At 38.4% G+C, this 23,641-nt stretch overlaps 2 protein-coding genes across 2 annotated transcripts; both read left to right on the forward strand.

Annotated features, from left to right (window-relative positions):
* Positions 1-9,867: 9,867 nt before the first annotated feature.
* Positions 9,868-16,005, forward strand: LOC137283367 (macrophage migration inhibitory factor-like). Its single transcript, XM_067814832.1, has 3 exons — positions 9,868-9,984; positions 15,044-15,216; positions 15,903-16,005. The coding sequence occupies exons 1-3, from the start codon at positions 9,877-9,879 to the stop codon at positions 16,003-16,005; spliced, it is 384 nt and encodes a 127-aa protein (XP_067670933.1). The 5' UTR covers positions 9,868-9,876.
* A 2,013-nt stretch (positions 16,006-18,018) lies between these two features.
* LOC137283377 (macrophage migration inhibitory factor-like) lies at positions 18,019-21,269 on the forward strand. The gene is made up of 3 exons (XM_067814841.1): positions 18,019-18,126; positions 19,641-19,813; positions 21,191-21,269. Exons 1-3 carry the CDS (start codon positions 18,019-18,021, stop codon positions 21,267-21,269), a joined length of 360 nt encoding a protein of 119 aa, XP_067670942.1.
* Positions 21,270-23,641: the final 2,372 nt, after the last annotated feature.

The raw sequence follows: 23,641 nt of genomic DNA on the forward strand, positions 1-23,641 counted from the left end.
TCATTGGGTTTGATTTATTATACAATGACACAGAAAATCTGATACCTTGTTGGCATTCAGTGACCAACAAGAACTGATTTACACTGTCTGGATGTGATAACAAACAACAACTGACATACATTGTGGGAATGTGATAACAAACAATACTATGTCGTAATGTGATAACAAATAACAACTGATATACATTGTGTGGATGTGATAATAAACAGGTTTCTTACACTGTGATGTGTGATAACAAACAACTGATTTACACTGTGGGAATTTGATAACAAACAACTGATTTACACTGTTGGGGTGTGATAGCAAACAACAACCAATTTACACTGTGGAGATGTGATAACAAACAACAACCAATTTACACTGTGGAGATGTGATAACAAACAGTAACCAATTTTACACTGTTGAGATGTGATAACAAACAGTAACCAATTTACACTGTGGAGATGTGATAACAAACAGTAACCAATTTACACTGTTGGGATGTGATAACAAACAACTGATTTACACTGTGGGGATGTGATAACAAACAACAACCAATTTACACTGTGGAGATGTGATAACAAACAACTGATTCACACTGTGGGGATGTGATAACAAACAACAACCAATTTACACTGTGGGGATGTGATAACAAACAACAACCAATTTACACTGTTGGGATGTGATAACAAACAACTGATTTACACTGTGGGGATGTGATAACAAACAACAACCAATTTACACTGTGGAGATGTGATAACAAACAACTGATTCACACTGTGGGGATTTGATAACAAACAACAACTGATTTACAATGTGGACATGTGATAACAAACAATACACTGTCAGGGTGTGATCGAGCAGAATGTGTGTAAAATACCATGTTTAGCCATAACGAACATCGAAAAGATTCCATGAAAGCCCTACTTATGAATTCATGTCAATGTATTGACATGGAACCAGCGTCACAAAGCCGTTCAAATGGACACGTTTCAGGAGGAATGAGATCTAAAGACGATCCAGGCTCATAGACTTCCCTTTTCTGCTTGTCACTGTGTAAACTGAATGATGCTGGGGTTCTGTGACTTGACAGATTCCATAAATGATTACAATTACTTGTGATTAAAAATCAATAGTGCTGATTCACCCTACCCTTTTATAGTGCATCCGTACTCATGGGAAATGTTTCAGTTTTAATGTTTATGATATATGTTGATTGTATATGTGTGTTCGTTGTCTGTCTGTGTGTTTATTTGTTGCTTGTGTGTGTGCGTACGCGCGTGGTTTCCCTGTGTGTGCGTCCATCTCGTGTTTCCATCATATGGGGTTAGATAACGGTGAACGTCACATCTAATTGTAAAGTTGTGTAATGTAGTCTCTCTCTCCCTCGCACCCCCCCCCCCCCCCCCCCACTACCCGCACGTCATTTTCCGTCACGATCATATACCGGTATAGATAGCTATATAGATAGATATATGCTCTCTCTCTCTCTCTCTCTCTCTCTCTCTCTCTCTCTCTCTCTCTCTCTCTCTCTCTCTCTTTCTGTCTCTCTCTCTCTCTGAAATCATTATCATATTACGCTGTGTGCAGTCTCCACAGGTCGGTGATATATTAATTCATATGGTCTCTGGTCCTTTTATCATTGGGATCTGGAAAACCCAGAAAACACCTGACCCACTTATCTAAAGCAAACAAAGATATCTTGTTGTATTTTTTGCATGATTATGTGTAACTGTTGCCTAATTTCAACAGAGTGACAACGACTTGTAGATGGTCGAGCCTTGGTCAGACAGTCAGTGATTGATATTATGAGCACAAGGGAATGATGACACAATCAAGTAAAGAACCTTGTCTCACCACCGATATCTTATAAAAAAAAACCTCACACGACATGCACAGTGAGTGAGTTTAGTTTTACGCCGCACTCGGCAATATTCCATCTATATAGCGACGGTCTGTAAATGATCGAGTCTGGACCAGACAATTCAGTGATCAACAACATGAGCATCTGATCGATCTGCTCAACTGGGAACCGATGACATGTGTCAACCAAGTCAGCGAGCCTGACCGCCCGATCCCGTTAGTCGCCTTTTACGACAAGCATAATGGTTAAAACCGTTCGCTCGTCGTATACGTGAGTTCAATTCCCCATAAGATCACAAGCTTACCTTACAGAGTATAGAAAGTACAATATTTAACAAATGGTCAAATAAATATCATGCTCCAAGTATGAAATATATCAACAGCAAAATTACCTCGATTTCGAACAATTTACATGTTTACTTATTGTTAAAATGTTATTACAGATCGCCAGCCATCGTTATGAGCGCTTTCAGAAACTGCTGACCGTCTATTTACCTGATGTATTCAACCGGTGTGATTTCAAAAACACCTTTCAGTTATACACAATGTGACACACATACGTGGTCACACGTTTGTCACGGACTCGCTTGTTATGCTTTATCATTGTGGGTGTAGCGTGAAGCTTTGCCAAACAACGCGCGTCAAAAAGCCCAAACAACGAATCTCTCGTTATTTAAGCGGAGACAGCGAAGTGTGTCAGTAAAAAATCTTCAGTCGCGGAGTCAGGGTAACCATGCCATGTTTTATTCTCTTCACGAATGTGCCAGCGAGTGCCATCCCAAAAGGGTTTCTTTCAGAAACCGCAAAGCTCATCGCCAAAGCTATTCAGAAACCAGAATCAGTAAGTTGATTCGCCACATGGGTAAAAGGTGTGACGCTCATTTCTGGTGTCCCCGCAATGATATTGCTTCACTCACTCACTCACTCCAGAGTATTCTTGAGAGGCGCAGGACACCAAACACGAAGGCGCACCCCGCTTTGTCCTGAAGTATTATTACCATTGAAACTCCCGTGAAAACGATGGAAATGACATCACGACATGTGATGACATTAGTCAGCATTGATATCCGTTGTAACATACAGACCGAGATTTATCGTTTCTGGTTTTCTCTATTTTCAGGAACTACATCAAATTCACCAACCTGGCGCCTCATGAGGTTGGATATGATGGGGCAACTTTTGGGGAGCTGGTGAAAGACCCGAAATGGGCAGCTTTAATGTAACCGCCAAAGACACCAATCAGCTCAAAATATCTGTCCCTTTTTATATATTAATCGGATTCATTTATATAGCACAAATCATTTCATACTACCGGTGAAATTGTATCAGTCTGTTTGTCTGTCGGCGAGTCCATGTTTGCATATCTCATTATGCCTACAAAACATGGTGGATATATATCGGGTATAACTTTCAAGGCTGTAATTTGTTTACGAATAAGCATCAAGAATTGTCACTGTTTTAGATTACACTCCAGCTGTATTTTTTGTCAGTTTTTCACCAAGTTATGAACTGGAGAGGCGACTTCCTGCACGCATACTGCAATGTCATGGGATACATGTCGTCCTCAATGCCAGCTTGCAATGCATTTCACTTTTATATGTGCAATCTACGTGGTCAATAAGAGAAACTACAGTCACAGTTGTAGAGAAATGGGAAAAGTCAAGGAGGACTTCACAAGGAGAAATAAGTGCAAAAATTAGCAATTAGTTTGGGTTTTTTTTCTACGCCTAAAGCGACTTGTTTGGAACAGACCCAGTCTTAATGGAAATTAATGTGCGAGAATATTGTATTAAAAAGGACACTTTTGAAATTTCCATTTTGACATTCCATTTTGAAACGATAATAATTTTAACAGTGAAAGCATTAAGGGTGTAGCGGCCATGGAGTCGACACTATCACTTATTTCACATTGTGTTGTGTGCAGTCACAAGCATGGTTCTTGATAAGGAGACATGAATGTCTACAAGTATTTTTGTGCAGGAGAGGGACAGGTGGAAGCCGGTCTTTAGATATGAAAAGGGTTTGTCACAGAATTATTGCAGACCTGGGCCTGCAATAATAAATGGTGTAATAAATTATAAAAAACGAGTGGGAGGGGGTCGTCTCAAAAGCAAAACCAGGACGAAAACACAATATGGATAACGTTGATAAGGGGATCATAAGGATTACAGTATATAAGTTGTATGACAGGAAGATTCCACTAACCTCCAACACCACCAGGAAAGAGATCAATGCTACCATTAATTTATCTAAAAAAAGGGTGGAGGGGGGTCGTCTCAAAAGCAAAACCAGGACGAAATCACAATATGGATAATGTTGATAAGGGGATCATAAGGATTACAGTATATAAGTTGTATGACAGGAAGATTCCACTAACCTCCAACACCACCAGGGAAGAGATCAATGCTACCATTAATTTATCTAAAAAAACGGGTGGAAGGGGGTCGTCTCAAAAGCAAAACCAGGACGAAATCACAATATGGATAACGTTGATAAGGGGATCATAAGGATTACAGTATATAAGTTGTATGACAGGACGATTCCACTAACCTCCAATACCTCCTATACTGTAATATAGGAAGTAGGAATGCTACGAGAACAGTTACGAGACCTTAGGCTTACGAGTGTTTTGTGAAAGGGGGCCCGAGGTACAGTGCAAAGGGGGATGATCGTGGTGTTTCGTGAAAAGTGTCCAAACCTCACCCTCAGGTCAGGCCGTCTCAGAAGCATCGCCGGATACCTAAAGCTGCGTTTTCAGATAGTATACGCCGATGAGGTCTCGGCGAACAAGAATCATTGCAAGGGTCGCATTATCAAGGACGGACTTTACAATCGCAGAAAGGTTTTAAGACAAGCGGAATTGATATCGGGTGGATTCACAAAATCTGATTTACCTGCCTGAACTTGAAATCAATGGGACACGTGAGAAGGCTTTAACCGTTTCATATTTAGATCTATGAGTACAGATTCAGAGTGAGACAGCAAACTCTCTACAAGACTTCATCACTTCCTTGACATCGGTGTTAGTGCCTACACCAATCGCCCTAAAGAAGCTGAATATCCATAGAACTTGCATTGGTTTTCCTTCATCTTCACAACTTCTTAAATGCCTTTCAAAGTCGTCTCCATAATGCTATATGACAAAAGGGATGACTTCAGCTTTCCGATAGTCATTTTTCCATTCATGTCGGGCAATACTCAAACAGCTCCAGCCTTTCACAACGTTTGAGGTACAGTCTAACGTGCTGTCTATATCAGGATTTCAAAGGACGCCATACCACTATTGCAATATTGCTATATGCGAGACTGGATCCAGCTTAGTGCAATGAAACCTTCTTACAGTATTGAGGAGCGCAATCGCTTCAGGGCAAGAAAAATAGTCCGATCATCTGTTACAACTTAGTGCAAAATAGTTCTTATGGTTCCAGTTGTCACGTGCCCTTATTTATGTTTAAATAAATAAAGGTAACTTATTGTTTGTGTGGGCTCCGGGGAACTATCTATTGTCATATAATGTGCAGAGTTGTCTGCTCTTGGGGAGATTAGAAGAGAAGAAAGTGGGAGAAGCTACATTCGAAATTCTGTCCTTTTGTGTCAGAGTTGAGTGCCTCGAAGTCAACAAAACGTCTCCTTGCATCAACGGTAGTTTGATGAAGGCTATAAAACACGAAGACTCCAGTAAAGCTTTCAAAAAGTTGTATGGTAGACACACACACACACACACACACACACACACACACACACACACACACACACACACACACACACATATACATACATACATACATACATACATACATACATACCAAGCAGTCAAGCAGTCAAGCAGTCAAGCAGGTCAACGGACCTGTCCACACGACCCACATTGTGCAACAAGTTCACATTGCTGGAGACCTAGTTATCTGGAATTAGTGACATGTCAATACATTTGGTGTTAAATGTTTTTATCCAGGATCGGGTGGTCAGACTCGCTGACTTGGTTGACACATGTCATCGGTTCCCATTTGGGCAGACCGATGCTCATCTTGTTGATCACTGGATTGTCTGGTCCAGACTCGTTATTTACAGACCAAGGCCATATAACTGGAACATTGCTGAGTGCAAGTTAATGAAAAGACCACGATACAAATGCAAAAATAGTCCATAAATAGTCCATTGAAAATAACTTGCTTCAAATTCAATTACTAGAAGAATAGAACAGTTTGGAGGTATCATTGCCAATGTGCGAAAACATAATTATGCATTTTCTCAGATGTAGTGAAGACGGAATTGCTCGTTTGAAGAATGTAACTGTATATTCCAATCTCCTCGGAACGCATGACGTCTTAATTCTACATGGTATATAGCTTAATGTCTCTGTAACATGAGTGAGTATAGTTTTACGCCGTTTTTAGTAATATTCCAGCAATATCACGGCGGGGACACCCTTATTAAGGCATCACTTTTCATCACAATTTTCGTGTAGTGTAATACCAGCGCTAGTATGACTGGTATGCTTTGATTGGTGGTATTACCAAGGACAATTATCAATTAATCAATACATATGTGTGTCGATCTGCTGTTTTATATACCTCAGCACGACCAATCAAACGTGCTAGACAATAGTTTTCTGATTAATGACATTGACGTACACTTCGACTTTTAAATACTTCATGCAGATTCACATCTCATTTTTATCAACTATGCTCGGGACACAAGTAAATATCAACATTTTTCTGATGCCTGTATTTGAAACTGTACCGTGCATGACTAACTATTTTTATCAGCGGTGTACCAGCACTCTATGACTAGTATGTACATGCATAGAATTACCATGGGCTTTTATCAATAAATCAGTGAGATATATTTCCATGTTTAAGTTATCAGGCACAAATGAAACAAGACTTTTCCCAAAAATAATATGTGTTGGAAGTAGTTTCGTATTTTAGTATTTTGAATACAAGAGTGCTTATGGAACTGACAAAGAGGAGAGAAAAAAAACAGGCGTCCATATTTAGTATATCAAGGCATATTTCAGAAAGGTGGTGGACTAGCCTAGTGGTTAAAGCGTTCACTTGTCACTCTGAATAACCGGGTTCGGATTCCCACATGGATATAACGTGTGAAGCCCATTTCTAGACTCCCCCAATGTGATGTTGCTAGAATATTGCTAAAAGTGGTGTAAAACTACACGCAATCACTCATATATATCGCACAAAAGTTTAAAATACAAACCGTCTTGGAACCAGTATGTTGACATGGAAACGGGGGAATGGACATTTTAAAATGACTTGCACAGCCCAATCTGATCAATAAAAAATGACATATTTCCACTGAGTACGAAAACGAGAGACCTAGAACTAGATCAGAAAGGGTTTCGTTTGCTTTTTTTATGCATGTCATTGTGTAAACTGAAATAAGGATGTCATTCCTGTTTACAAATACCTGTCTTAAGGATAAAAAGTGCCGACTCACTCCGCCACTCCTGGCCCGTCTTGGCTGTGTGATGTTTATGTATTTACTGCAAGTACCAATAGATACTTCCAACAGATTCGCGTAACATGTCTGTCCAAAACAATGTCATTCGGTAGCTCAAACAACAGTATCGATATCTAAGCTAGTACAGCGGCGGATGTTTGAGATTCCTGTATCCCAGGGATACCACGTGCGCCAATATTTACACGTAGCGGTACACTAGCACTCAGTGATTAGCGGTACACTAGCACTCAGTGATCGACATTACATGTTATAAAGAACCTTTATTAATTAATCAATAAAATATTTCCTTCTCTTCCCAAATCACAATATGGGTGAATTAGTTCTTGGTAATATTTTCTATAGATAATATGCTTGATCATGTCATTTGTAAACTCAACCAACACAATAGTATTGTAGATGTTTAAGCGAGGGCAGCGACGAGTGTTGCAGGGAAGTTTAAGTGAGTGAGTGAGTTTATTTTTTAGCAATATTCCAGCAATATCAGAGCGGGAAAACCAGAAATCGAATGTGGAATCGAACACGGATCTTCGGCGTGACGAGCGCACATTTTAACCACTGGGCTACCCCACCGCACCCAAAACAAACAATAAAACATCCTGATTTAGTCTCCAACCCTCCACCGAATTTGTTCCAAATCTTAACACAACGTATGAAACATCGGAACATATGGAAATAAAATTACTTAAATTACGAACAATTGTCATGTTTCCATCTTGTTAAAATGTTATATTTCAGTTCGACAGTCATCGCTATGAGCTCTTTTTGAAACTATTGAAACTCTTGGTGTATTTTTCCGGTAGGGTTTCAAAAGCACTATTATACCCAATGTACCAGAACATACCCTCATAAATGTACTGAGGACAGTCTTTGGTTGTATTTACAGTATTTTTTGAAGGATGAATTCACAGCTTCGTATTTAAGCAGAATTAGTGAATTAGTTACAGACAGACAGACAGACAGACAGACAGACAAAATCATTTTTGTGTCACGTTGATGAACATATCGGTTAAAATGACTATAGCAAACAGAACATGAAATATACACAAACCTGAACAGATGGCCAGCGCGACACACAAGACAATGTGTGCATTAGATGAAAAACATTGGAATAAAACATGACAGTGGTACCATACTTATAAAATGACTAGAATAAAATGTATTGTCGTTATATTATAGAGTTGATAACTTACGCCTAACTGAAGCGGTCAGTGGATTGAAAATATTTTACATCTAAATTCAGAGTCTTTACTTTAACTAAATGAGGAGTTATTGACCTTAAGGCTGTCTCATGTATGACGAGTCATTGACGTACTGAAGAGGATGGTGCCGTGAAATATGAAGGATGGTTTAGGATATTTGCTTGCTCAACACACTTTCTCACCGTTAAATACTACCCATCTAAAGGTTAGCCTCACTTAAAGCACTCACCATATTATACACACACACACGTACGCACGCACGCACGCACGCACACACACACACACACACACAGAGAGGAGCAAGCACACATGTACGAACGAACATAAGCACATATGCACATATATCAAACCAAAAGAGTCAGTCGCCCCTGAAGGCAATCCATCCATAATATATCAACAGTTTTTACTATTCTGTTGAATGAATCTAACTTCAAGCCTACCAAGATATTACTTTATTATTGAAAATGATTGAATCAATGAATCACCTAGGCTGTATCACACACACACACACACACACACACACACACACACACACACACACACACACACACACACACACACACACACACACACACACACACACACACACACACACACACACACACACATGGTTACATCGAAAATGAATTAATTAATTTGACGAAACTTCGTGCAGATGAATTGCACGCTATAATGCATCACATTGCTTAAAGGCATGTGCAAATACCATGCATGTGAACAGCTGCGTGCTGGTGAATTGTTATACATCAGTTCTTGTGCAGTTCTGCAAACAGTTGAGTGAAGTAAGTGGCTACATTTACAGTAGTAAGTCTAAACTTCTGATGGGTAGTTCATTTACTCGGGTGCCTATATGTGGATCGGATCGGATCGATTCCCCCACATTGGTAAAATGTGTGAAGCCCATTTCTGGTTTTGCCGTCACATTGCTTGACTACTGGTAAAGGTGGCATGAAAATATACACACTCACTCAGTATGTGTAGATCACACGACCTCTAAAAAAAGTTGAAATGAACATAATTAGGCTATGCTTGCGTCACCTCTGTCGCTTAGTGTTAATGATACTTAGTCGATATAATCAAAATACACGTGACAAGTGTCTTATTTGATAAATTTGATTGTGACTTACATTAAATTCTATTCTAGACAGTACTTCTTAGTTGAGTTAAGTTCGACGTACACAGACAGTTGCCCTCTTCTCAAGGACTCGCATATTGTGCTTAATCATAGTGGGTGTAGCTTCAAGCTGTTGCCAAACAACGCGCGTCAAAAGTCCAAACAACGAATCCATCGCTATTTAAGCGAAGGCAGCGAGGTGTGTCAGCAAAAAAAAGCTTCAGTCGGGGAGTCAGGTTAGCCATGCCTTGTTTTATTCTCTTTACGAACGTGCCATCGAGTGCCATCCCAAAAGGTTTTCTGTCGGAAACCACGAAAGTCATCGCCAAAGCTATTCGGAAACCAGAATCAGTAAGTTCACTCTCTCACGCACGAAACGAGAAAATGCTCTTGTGGGCCCTTTGAAGTGGCGTCTTTAACACTGTTTGAGAACATCCCAGTGTCTTATACAAAAGTTAGAGGGATGACGTTTAGTAACTGTCTGGACCTATAGTAATAGTAAGTTTATATGGCGCTCATACTTAGGCATCTTGCCTGATGACGGCGCTACCTACATTTTTATCTTATTTAGACATATGGTCTGTCAAGAACAAATTATGTACACTTCTCTAGAAAACATGTCTCGAAAATTTCTAAATTTACCCGTAAATTTTATTCGGGTAGCAAAATGAATCTAGTTCATTAGAATGAACATGTTTCATCCAAAAATATTTTGTTTACTTTAAAGCATGTTTTTGTATAACGCCGCAATCATGAGTATTGATAGGGTTTTAGAACAGTTACTCAGATCTGGTTTAAACATATTTATTTTTTATTAATTGTACCGAAACAGGAAAACAGAAAACAACCGGAAAGCTTATATTAATATATCTCCGGACAAAATAACACTATGAGACTTGCATTCCATCGCATTATAACCCAGCTGTATCATGTTATAAATTGTACATACAACATACATGAATATGAACATCCATACAGTAAAAATATTTTCAATTATATAAAAATGAAATCTTAACATTGATTAAATATTCTTGAAGTGATAATGAAATTATATATTCATTTGATAACATCATGAAGTTATAGATCTACATAATTACAGGTGACTATACGAAGTGCCGAGTATGTTATAGCCCTGTTTGAACTGAAATAAATTGTTTCTTATAGTATTGTAACATACAAAAAGACGATGAAGGGTGTGTTCGAGGGAAGCTCGACAAGAGTATGATAGGTTAACGGATATAAATCTATTCATACTAAGGGCATAATCCATTTAAATCGCTGCATTCTAATCTGAGGCTGCAGTGGATACGTGATAGGACCTGTTTCCAATGTTGATATCAAAACCGAATGAATTATCACTACATTGTGTAATCCTATTCTTCGTTCACTTGGTGATTGTATAAGTTTGAGTTCTTCAGGTAACGAATTCCAAAGAAGTTCAGTAATACTGGGTAAAAATGGTTTAGTATACAAAGTCTTTCTTGTGGGTATGTTTTGCAAATTTGAAGTTTTGCAACAGATTCTGGCACGTTTTGCTTTGTAACATTTTATGAAATAGAATTAATTTCGATATGTGTTCTTTTTTCTGCTAGTAGAGGTAGGAGATCAGTTTCTGCATATGTTTTATTATGACTTGTTTCACCTTGTAGCCACACACATAGTTCTAAGTGCATTAAGCTGTAATCTGCTGCCAGGCTAACAACAACTATTCAGTAATGACAAAATTAAGGATTTATACATAATGAATAGTGTGTGTTTGTGTGGTTGATTTGGTTGTTTTGTTTTGTTTGGGGGTCTTTTTTGTGTTTTTTTTATTATTGGTTTTTGTTGCTGTTTTTTGTTTTACTTGTTTTCTTTTCTTTTTATTGAAAATCGGTATTTAAAACTCATTAAATGAATTATCATTGGTGAAACTTTATCAAAAACAGAATTTAGCTGTTCAGTCCAATCTGCGTCTGTTTAAAACCAGAATACGAGTTGTTTGTACTCGAAACCTTCATTTGTAGGCTTATTTTGCATAAATAATCTGTGGTAGAGACTAATTCCAACTGAGTGTAATCTACAGAAGTCCCCTGTACCACACTTTATCCAAGGCTTTGCTTATATCCGGAAAGCTCTTACTTCTTTACTTTACCCATGACACTTGAAATGAAGTTAAACAAATCTGATAATTTATTGGTTGTTGAATCACCAGGTATAAACCCAGATTGTTCTTTATTAATAAATAACCATTGTCTTTAAAGATATATTTATGATAAAAATAAAGATATATTTATGTACACGTTTCTTAAAGGTTTCAGATAAACGGCATATGAGAGAAATTTGTCTAGAACCGCTACATTCATTAACATAGGCGGATCCAGAGGAGGGATGCAGAGGTTCGCAATGTTAATCCAAATTAAAATTGAGGCATACATTTAGGCTTTCATTGTCTAACAGGGAATAATTATCTTTCCCCTAAAGGTACGATTGTCAGACTTGAGATGGTTCATGCTAAGAATTGGACACTGGTCACTATACACCCAGGATCAAGAACTTCCGATGAACTTACATGATTAGAAACAAATATCAAATCTATCAATGTCCGAGAGTACTCGGTAATATTTGTAGATTCGCTTAAAATCTGTCTCAAGGCATATCGTGCTTGAAGTTCACCTGAGCGCTTTTTTCATTACTAAGATAGTCAGTATTACAGACCCTGCAATTACAATGTCTATGTCTGGTCCAGATGCATATATCTTTCTTTATTCGTATGGATATCGGCCATCGTCCCATGATGCATCTGGATACATTAAGCAGCATTCAAGCTGCAGTGACGACGTTTGTATGCATGGACGATGAACTTGGCAAAATGTCTTAAAACTAGAGGAACAGCATTACACATCAGTCGGTTGATTTTACACAAGGTTGGATGGGTGAAAATATCAACAGGGATAAAACTTTCATTATTTCATTATTTCAGATTATCATTAGCAGTACATATCAAAACGAAATCGTGTTCATTTTTTGCATAGTTACATGAACACATTTCACATAATCCCATACGTTTTGGCTTATTTACAACCACCAGTTTCTATATTTAATTGATGTGAACTACACTAGAATTTCGCCAGGGCAATACGAAGTTTCGTTATAGTTATGCAATGAAGATACGGTTCAGCAGCAAAATTAAATTTAAATTGAGAGTAGAAATAAGTGTTTGAGCCATTTGGCATCGAAGAATGATGTTCCTGTAAAAATATGTTTTGGGCTGTAGATATGAATTCAGAAACAATATGGTTTATTTTAGGAATAAATTGATTTTCCCATACGTATCCAAAACCTATCAGTAAGACACCAATAATGGTTACTCATATCGGCACGATAGAAAGTGCCAATAAAGGTATGATGATTGGTCATTGATTTCTACAAGTAACTTTTTCCCATACTAACTCTAAGTCCATCACTGAGAGATCATCGATGCGTTTAACATAGACATGTTTGTGTTCGTTACAGAGAAATCATCCATGCGTTTAAGACAGATATTTTCAAGAACATTACCGAGAGATCTTCCATGCGTTTAAGATAGATATTTTCATGTACATTACTGAGGGATCTTCCAAGCCTTTAACACAGATATTTCCATGTACATTACTGAGCGATTTAACACAGATTTTTTCATGTACATTACTGAGGGATCTTCCATGCGTTAAACATAGTTATTTGTACGTACATGAACTGCTACCCTTTCCTTCTCGAGTAGGTCCATCTTGTCTAAAACATTTTAGAACCTTTTAAGGTTTGTCCAATCACTCCTGTCGTTGTCTAGTGAGAAATTGTAAAAGGTTCCCAACGCAGATTAAGAGATACAGTGGATAAATTCGATTTTGTCTTTAAGTGAAAATAAATACAGTGTATGTATACACACATATAAAAACTGTAAAATACAGTGTAAATAAACGTGGAAAATACTCTTTTTCTCACACGAGATTAAAATAAAGCAACCTTTAGGTACAGAATCAGAACGAAAAGTTCCCTGGCCCAAAGTCACATTTTCCTAAAGGCTCAGCTAAAGCATCTCTCACTGATTAAGATTGTTTGTTTCATATTCTGAGTACTGATCAATCAACACTCACATTTGTACGACAGTTTGCAAACAAAATTAGCACTGCAGAGCATTCGTCACTACTCGCCCCTTTCCGTAACCCCCAAGAATTCGGCTTGTCCCGGAATAACACGAGTTGATCACGAATGGCGGTACAGATGCACCCTAGGCAGCGCAGATATCCTGATCAGTGATTGGTTGGTGACAGTGAGGGTCAACCAATCAGAACGACGGCCTGTCACTCAATGTTGTTCGTAAACAAACGCACATGCTATCTCCGGGGTTAGCTAGTTAACTAGCCCTGTGTCCTACAAGTCAAATTTCAGCCCAATCTTGGCCGATAACTCAGTGTTTTCTCTTGTCCCTGCATTTATTCTGAAAACACGAACATTATTTCTGCCACCGTACTAACAACTATCATCGTCAGTCTGTTTAGCTCAGTCTTCTCTTTATACTCACGTAACAAGTGGAACATGGGCTTAAGCTAATTGTCAAGTGTCTGGTATATTTGAGACTTAATCACTATAGCTAAAGCTGCTGATACTTTCAACACTGCAGATGAGTTGAGAACTCAATGATTTGAGGGACAGTATCTAAATTTGCCATACTTGAATCTTCAACGATGAAACAGAACTGTCCAACAAAGATCTTGCTCTCTTGGGAATGGAGAATCAAATATGTCCTTGGGGAGAAATGGAGAACCGGTCGACGTTTTAGAGTAGATGGGTGTAACTGTAATTTTTTATAACGTCCAAATTTTTAAATGAACAGTTATAAATGTCAAACTATAACTAGAGCAGTTACCAATAGTTAGTAGAAACATTAATTTGATATTTTCAGGTGAGGACGTTACGTGTCACCTTCATGTGCATAATACAATCTCATTGAGTGAGTGAGTGAGTTTGATTTTACGCCACTTTTAGCAATATTAAGGCGATGGACACGAAAAATGGGCATCACATATTGTGGAGAATCTGATTCATTCTCAGCTCCAATTGGGGCAGTAGTGTAGTCTTGTGGTCAAAGGGTTCGCCCGTCACGCCGAGGAGCCGCTTTCGAGTCCCCACATGGGTACAATGCTTGAAGCCCATTTTCTGGTGTCCTCCGCCGTGATATTGCTGGCATTGTGCTAAACGCGGCGTAAAACTAAACTCACTCACTCACTTAGCTCCAAATGAATGCGTGTTCGATTCTGGAATAACTTATCCACTCAGCTCACCCATGCACTTAACTTAGTCAATCGCTCATCTAAATTACTGTTTCAACTTTATTAATCATCCCACGACCTCGCGCAATCATTCACTCAGCTATGTGCTTTTATTTCAGTACATAACAGTCAGGATTCATCCAGGTCAGATGATGACCCACGGGGGTACGACTGACCCATGTGCCAACTCCGAGATGCAAGCTATCGGACACATCAGTGCGGCGGAAAACGCTGTGATGTCCAAGCAAATTTCAGAATTCCTGAAAAGGAAGCTTGGAATTGACAACAAAAGGTGAGAAATAATACAACGATCTTGTTTCATTTTCTGAAGTATTTCAACAATGTCCCTAAAAAAACTAAAAATGAATGTATGTATGTATGTATGTATGTATGTATGTATGTATGTGTGTGTGTGTGTGTGTGTGTGTGTGTGTGTGTGTGTATGTGTGTGTGTATGTATGTATGCATGTATGTATAGTTTGCAGTAAAACATGTATGTATGTATGTATGTATGTATGTATGTATGTATGTATGTATGTGTGTGTGTGTGTGTGTGTATGTATGTGTGTGTGTGTATGTATGTATGTATGTATGTATGTATTCATACATGAATGCATGCATACATGTGTGTGTTTGTATCTATGTATCTATGTATGCAGTGAAACATGCCGATGAATTCCACTTTAAACAAAAATGTAAATCAAATAATGTGAAATCAAGATTGCGAAGTGTCATAATTTTACCTTGCCAATTGAACATTAACCCTCATTTTTTTATTTAACTTGAGATAAAAATTGTTTAACAAACCATGGTAGATTCTCATTGTTATTATTGATGGATGGATGGACGCACGTGCGTACGTTGGGATGTATGTTTGGATGGATGGATGGATGTAGGGAGGGAGGGATGTGGGTTGGTATGTGCGTGCGTGCGCGAGTACAGACTGAAGATTCTGATTCTGGTGTTCTCTAATTTCAGGAACTACATCAAATTCACCGATCTGGCGCCTCATGAGGTTGGATATGATGGGACAACGTTTGGGGAACTGGTGAAAGATCCGAAATGGGCGGCTTTAATGTAAACTTCAAAGATACCAATCAGCTTATGACGATACGTCCTAGCAGTAGTGAATTTGAAGAAGAGTGGTCAGCGGACTTTGATGTTCTTCATCTACCATGTTAAAGGAATCTCCTCCAACCTCGAATCTTCAGTGTGGAACTTTGTAACTCTCTGAGAAGTCGCAAAATCATCTTTTAACTTACGTCGTTATTTTGTGTCCTTGTTTTTTATGACATGTCGGTTTCTTTTCATATATGGATCAAATTCAGACGCAAACCGTAAATCCTTTCATGCTACCAGTGACATTATATAACTGTTCGGTCTCTTTTTCTGTCAGCGAGTCCATGTTTGTATATCTCCTTAAGTCTGTAGCAACGTGACGAAACAGCATTGCTGTATTTTGTTTGCGAATAAACATTAAGAATCCTTGCTGCTTCTGAATACGTTCTTGCTAGGCCGGGCCTAGTAGCCCAGAGGTTAAAGCGTTCGCTCGTAACGCCGAAGACCCGAGTTCGATTCCCACATGGGTACCATTTCTGTCCCCCGCCGGAATATTGCTAAAAGTGGCGTAAAACCAAACTTGCTCACTCGCACTTCTGTTTTAGTTTTTCACCTATACGAATTCCAAGTTTGTTTCTCTTAAGTCACAAGTTAATATTAATCACCCTTAGCTGACGTCTCTTGGTATTATGTAAACGATTCCATTTGAGCGTTTCAACTGTATATACTGAACAGCAAAAAAACCCGCAATTTTCTAAAAAAAATGAAATCTCAAAGTCAAGCGTTCATGTTTATGTCTTGTGCTTAAAACTTGACAAAAGCCACAGTTGCGGTGTTTGTTTTTTTTTTTTGTTTTTGGGGGGTTTTTTTTGTTGTTGTAGTTGTTTTTGTTTTGCTTTTTTGGTTGGTTGTGTTTTTTGTTTTTGTTTTGTTTTTGTTTTGTTTGGTTTTTTTTGGGGGGGGTTTCTCTTTTTTTTGGTTGTTTTTAGCTGTTCAGGATAATACCTTGTGATTAGCATCAAGTCACTTTCAGTCCAATGATCATCACACTTAGACATACCAGAGGAGCTGTAGGAGAATATTCGTACAGCTCGACATACCGTTTTGTACCAATGTTATATTTCGATAGTAAACCAACGGAGTGACTATCCATGATTTGTTTCAGTGTCTGCTGGACACAACTTGACCATGGCTTTTGAACAGTCTACCAGCTGACCAATGAAGATTCATTGACAACTTCACAAACATCTCTGTCAATTTGATAGTACCTCGCATTTTGGCGGTCTGTGCTTAAAGTGACTGAATTCCGACCCCCTGTCATCGTGTCAGTGCTGGAGGCACAGGTTAACCTGGACCTCGTGCATAAAGCGATCCTAGCACTATCACCTTCTTCACTCAGTCAGTCAGTCAGTTCGTTCGTTCGTTCATACATTCATTATTTGTTACGTTCATTCATTCATCCAGGCACTCAGTCACTCGTCCATTGATTGATTGATTGATTCATTCATTCATTCATTTAGTCACTTAGCCATTAATCGCCCATCCATTCATTCATCCGTTTGTTACATTCATTCATTCATTTATTCATGTAATACAGTATGGGATTTACAAATCATCGTAATGTTGGGATCGCATTGAGCAGGTGTTAAGAGACATTTCTCAGCTAATGGCGGAATTATCCAATATGAATAGTATTCCCTAACTCAGAAGTTCACAGTTCGACCCTCACCTTCACTGAAGCTCTGTCCCTGTAAACACAATTTTGACAGCAACAAATAACGCCATGAACATTGAAACGTAGCCCCAATGGGACAGGAGATTCACAGCGAGCAGTATGTATGAAGTCAGCCATGGCATGTCAGTAGGTTCACCTGCCCGTGAAGGATATTTCATTCAGTGCACACAGACGTAGGCAAAAGGAACAAATATTGTTCCAGGGCGGTAACAAAAGCTCTAGTAACTAAACTCAGGGCGTGTATACAGCGACTGTTGTGAGAGGAAGGGAGAACGTTTGAGTCCCGGATTCAGTACAGTCATGCCGTGTTTTATTCTCTTCACGAATGTGGCAGCAAGTGCCATCCCAACGGGGTTTCTGTTAGAAACCACAAAGATCATCTCCAAAGCTATTCGGAAATCGGAAGACGTAAGTTTCAGATTTCGTGCGGGAGCATTTCATTATTTTTCTAGCTGTAACATTTGTTGTGTATAATCCAATGTTTGTTGTGAAAAGTCAAAATTCCTCGACATAGAAATCTGACATACTGTTTCATAATGCTACAATGGGAATTTTTAGATAATAGGAAATACATTTAGACGATATTTTTCATATTCTAAAACACTCCATAATTCACTCTCTGAATGTCACAGTATTATGCCATTAACTGATGAGCATTTTGTAATCAATGTAGCCGACAAAATAAAAAATGTTCCACTTCGAAAGAAAATGACTTAGATTATTGGACGGAAAAGGTTTTAATTGCTATGCTCGTCAGCGTGTAAACTGAAATTGTTGTGAGGCTCAGTGACCTTTACCATGCCACAATGATCTATTATATAGATTCACTCACTTACTGTGTGTCAAGCCTTGGGGCATACGTATGTTTCTACAGTTCGTTTGAGTCAGAAACAGATCTATGAATTGCAAATTTTATCATAGTACAAAAGTGCCACATAAATCTACGTAAATAGTACACATGTTTATCATTTACTAATAACCAACAGCTTCCTTATATTTGAACGTTTTCCGGACTCCGTCACAAAAATTGTTTAGGAAATTATCAGCTTTGAAAACGCAAAACTTGATATCTGACGCCGTGGGGTGAAACCGCAGAAACGGAACAGCCACTATCTCATCGTGCACGGGATACACATGCCTGATGGAAAATGAAGTTGAATGCTGACGTGAAACAGTTGATGATTAAAGTGTACGATTTTTGTCGTGCTGAAGTCGAAAGGGGCAAACCAGTTTATTCCATTAAGCGGGCATCACAAGGTTCAGGAGTATCAGCAGGGGTACTGACAAATGTTCTGGAAAACAAACATTGTGAGGGTGATGCCAAGCATTTAGGGGTCGTGTCAAAATCACACAAAATAAAACAATTTTTAAAAGAACCTTGTAAAGAAGTCTATCAACAAACTCTATTCTGAAAACAAATACATGTCGCTGAAAATTTTTAAAAAGCATTTGAATCAAGAACACAACCTCAGAGTATCAAAGTACACACTCTGGCAACACTTACACTCTTTCGGATATCGTTATAAGATGTACAATGATTGCAATTCATCGGTCCGTTTCTGACTCAAATGGACTGTATGCGTTTATAAATACGCACACGCAACCAATCATTCACGCACGTTACCAGTTTAGTCAATTTGAATAATAATTCAATTAACGATAATAATAAGTCGGTCATCTAATTGATTTTATGAGCTTAGTTATACAAAATACTTACCTCAATTATTTAATCATTCACACAATTGACTCAATCATTTATCCAACTTTCGGGGTCGTTCCCTCAACTTATCTAATCATTCATCCAGTTTATGGGGTCGATCACTCATCTAGCTTACTGGGTCATTGCCTCAACTTAGTAAATCATTCATCCAACTTTTAGGTCATTCACCCACCTTACTCTCTCATAATTTGTTGTTCTTTAGTCTGTAACGGTCAGGATTCATCCAGGACAGATGATGACCCACGGGGGTACGACTGACCCATGTGCCAACTCCGAGCTCCAGAGTATCGGGAACATGGGCCCAGAGGACAACGTTGAGATGTCAAAACAAATCTCAGAATTCCTGAAAGAAAAGCTTGGTATTGACTCTACAAGGTTAGAAACGACACATGGATATAAGCATACTTCAGCATACTTCAGCATTTGAATACTGATGCATGCAGTATAAAGTCAACGTGCAAAGTATATATAATCATACTGAATAATGTTGTAAATCAGTTAAGAATTTGAATACTGTTGTAAATCAGGAAGGACAATGAATACTGTTGTAAATCAGGAAGGGCAATGAATACTGCTGTAAATCAGAAAAGACAATGAATGCTGTTATAAATCAGGTAGGCTCGGAATACTGTTGTAAATCAGGAAGGACAATGAATACTGTTGTAAATCAGGTAGGACTTTGAATAATGTTGTAAATCAGGTAAGACTCTGAATACTGTTGTAAATCAGGAAGGGCAATGAATACTGTTGTAAATCAGGAAGGACAATGAATACTGTTGTAAATCAGGTAGGACTCTGAATACTGTTGTGAATCAGGTAGAACAATGAATACTGTTGTAAAACAGGTAGGACTCTGAATACTGTTGTAAATCAGGAAGGGCAATGAATACTGTTGTAAATCAGGTAAGACTCTGAATACTGCTGCAAGTCAGGTAGGACTATGAATACTGTTAATCAGAAAGAACAATGAACACTTTTGTAAACCAGGTAAACTCGGAATACTGTTGTAAATCAGGTAGAACAATGAATACTGTTGTAAAACAGGTAGGACTCTGAATACTGCTGTAAATGAGGTAGAACAATGAATACTGTTGTAAAACAGGTAGGACTCTGAATACTGCTGCAAATCAGGTAAGACTCTGAATACTTCTGAATCTCCGGTAGCATTTGATAGAAACGAAAAACTATCGATGCATCGATTGTATGTGTGACTTCCGATAGCTTAGTATTGACTTCCGTTGATAAATGTGCAGCAAATGTATAGAAATATCATTAGAGTTATCCGCCCTTGTTACCTGTAAACGGTTTACTTCATCTGGGTTTCAAGCTTCTTCTTAGTTATTAAAAGATAATGAAACTGCTTCAAACTGTTTTTAGTTCATATCAACTATACACTCATTGAGGACGTGACTTCATATGAGACAATTCACTCAGGAGAAAAACCTGTTGCAATAGTGTGTCGTGATAGACTATCACAATCGCAATAGCTGTTTCCCCCTCAATAATCACCCCTAAATTCAGGAATACACTTGTACAGGCTAGGGCGTAATGCTATGTTCCTCAGGACACAAAGTAGATGTGATGAAAGCCTAATAAGGTTGCAATAAAATACACCAACTAAACGATACATGGGAACTGATGTTTGATATGTTGAACTATTTGTAGTGAGGATATTAAGACCTTGGTCAGTACTGGTCGTCACTTACCATTCTCAGATTCTGACAGAAATCTGACACCTCGTTTCTGTTTCAGGAACTACATCAGATTCACCGACCTGAGGTCCCATGAGGTTGGGTATAAAGGAACCACGTTTGAAGCTTTGTGGAGATAAAAGAAACGTCATGCTCAATATGGCCTCCAAAGTCACCAATCAACGCAAGACGGTCCGTAATGTCAGCAGTGAAGACTCGTCGCTCGCTTGATTGATATTATCTAACAGCAGCATCTTTGTGACATTGTATACAAACATATCTGCCAGTAAAAGGATTTGTGAAACGTGGCTGTACATATGACGTACCGTTCATGAAAATGTATTCATTAAGCTGTCATTGAGATGTATCAGATCGAACAAATATTGTATTTATCTTGAACATTATAACTCTTAGTCTGCTGACGTATATTGAGGTGAAGTAAAGCAGATTCTTAAAAATTCTCAAATTTTTAAACATGCTTTTAGACAATGAATACTATGTTTGACCTGTGCATGTTGCACATATGAGTAACAGAACGCCAGTATATTCTAACAACCAGACTTAATGGTAATTGCCACTTACACGTGTGAAAGGGTGGTGCCGAGTAGTAGCCGAGTGGTTAAAGTTTAAAGCGTTCGCTTGTCACACCGAAAGCCCGGGGGGTTTTTTTGGTTTTTGGTTTTTGTTGCTGTTTTGTCTTTCTCTTTTTTTTTTTTTTTTTTTTTTGTTTTTGTGTTTTTTTATCAAGGTAGAGCATTTGCTCTTGTCAATATTAATGATTCATTTGATCCAACTTTAAATCTACTGACACGAATCTGTGTAGGTTGGGTGTGTACGTTCCAAGCTATGTGTAACACTAATCATCTTGTGAAAGAATTAAAGCTGTCAATATCAAGAATATCAAGCTGTCTTGTACTTTTTCAGTCATCATAGGGTCCGTACACTGACACAATGCTGCCGAAGTATATACGCTGCCAGTTTCTTGAGACATGTCCATTCACAGCTGGGTGGGCTGGGACACAAAGTCACAGCACTGACCAAGTTTAGTGCAGGCTGATGTTGCGGGTTAGTGCAGGCTGATGTACCCGCAACTAGGTGTTTGCACGTATTCATGTGGCCACCATCTGGTAATTTACCAACGGATTCGTGGGGTTTTATTAAGAGCACGGGGCTGTGCCCTGTCCACTAGGGGTTGTGGCAAATCTGAAAGAGTAGCACTCATTGTTAACTCCAAGGCTTTTACACACAGTCACAGGTGGGCTCGACCCAGGCATCTCCAACCTCGCTGGATCAGACAGTTCACCCACCACTTTAACCAGGTTGTCGCAGAATTAAGTGATACCAAGCTGGCTTACCTGTCCAGGTATAATACTGCACGTCAGTTCGCACTAACTATGTTATCTGGCATTCTCCTATATGCAGTTATCAGTGTGTAGGAACTATTTGATTTGGATGTCTCTCTATCCTCGCTGAACTATACATAATGCTTTATAAAGAACTTGAAAAATCCAAAGCAGTATCCCAGCTATTTTATGGATATCATTAAGGTTATATTCAAGAATACAGTACACTTCTTGTGGACGCAATTTAGGTTATATTCAAGAATACAGTACACTTCTTGTGGACGCAATTTAGGTTATATTCAAGAATACAGTACACTTCTTGTGGACGCAATTTAGGTTATATTCAAGAATACAGTACACTTCTTGTGGACGCAATTTAGGTTATATTCAAGAATACAGTACACTTCTTGTGGACGCAATTTAGGTTATATTCAAGAATACAGTACACTTCTTGTGGACGCAATTTAGGTTATATTCAAGAATACAGTACACTTCTTGTGGACGCAATTTAGGTTATATTCAAGAATACAGTACACTTCTTGTGGACGCAATTTAGGTTATATTCAAGAATACAGTACACTTCTTGTGGACGCAATTTAGGTTATATTCAAGAATACAGTACACTTCTTGTGGACGCAATTTAGGTTATATTCAAGAATACAGTACACTTCTTGTGGACGCAATTTAGGTTATATTCAAGAATACAGTACACTTCTTGTGGACGCAATTTAGGTTATATTCAAGAATACAGTACACTTCTTGTGGACGCAATTTAGGTTATATTCAAGAATACAGTACACTTCTTGTGGACGCAATTTAGGTTATATTCAAGAATACAGTACACTTCTTGTGGACGCAATTTAGGTTTTATTCAAGAATACACAAAGGTTTTATAAATGGATATATATTCAAAAGAGTCCTGGTCACGTTTTATGACTTTTATATTTGTTTTATTCAAGAATACATGACACTTTTGATCGGGTTTGATCATGTTAGAGAAGTGACAAGCCCCTTTTAACATCCATTAGAAATATCGGCTAAAAGCAGAGTCGATTGCACAATTCTCACTTTTTTACGAGTATGTATTTGTTTAAGCAGTACTACAGTAGAACGGTGATGTTGTGAAGTCTGGACCAGACAATCCAGTGATTGTCACCATGAGAAAAGAT

The sequence above is a fragment of the Haliotis asinina genome, chromosome 1 (genome assembly GCF_037392515.1).
Source record: "Haliotis asinina isolate JCU_RB_2024 chromosome 1, JCU_Hal_asi_v2, whole genome shotgun sequence".
Taxonomy (NCBI): Eukaryota; Metazoa; Mollusca; class Gastropoda; order Lepetellida; family Haliotidae; genus Haliotis; species Haliotis asinina.

Excerpts from the sequence above, each read along its gene's own strand:
- LOC137283367 (XM_067814832.1), top strand. The coding sequence starts at position 9,877 with ATGCCTTGTTTTATTCTCTTTACGAACGTGCCATCGAGTGCCATCCCA. Across the intron at positions 9,985-15,043 it reads CTATTCGGAAACCAGAATCA|TACATAACAGTCAGGATTCA; the intron begins GTAAGTTCACTC and ends CTTTTATTTCAG. Across the intron at positions 15,217-15,902 it reads CTTGGAATTGACAACAAAAG|GAACTACATCAAATTCACCG; the intron begins GTGAGAAATAAT and ends CTCTAATTTCAG.
- LOC137283377 (XM_067814841.1), top strand. The coding sequence starts at position 18,019 with ATGCCGTGTTTTATTCTCTTCACGAATGTGGCAGCAAGTGCCATCCCA. Across the intron at positions 18,127-19,640 it reads CTATTCGGAAATCGGAAGAC|TCTGTAACGGTCAGGATTCA; the intron begins GTAAGTTTCAGA and ends GTTGTTCTTTAG. Across the intron at positions 19,814-21,190 it reads CTTGGTATTGACTCTACAAG|GAACTACATCAGATTCACCG; the intron begins GTTAGAAACGAC and ends TTTCTGTTTCAG.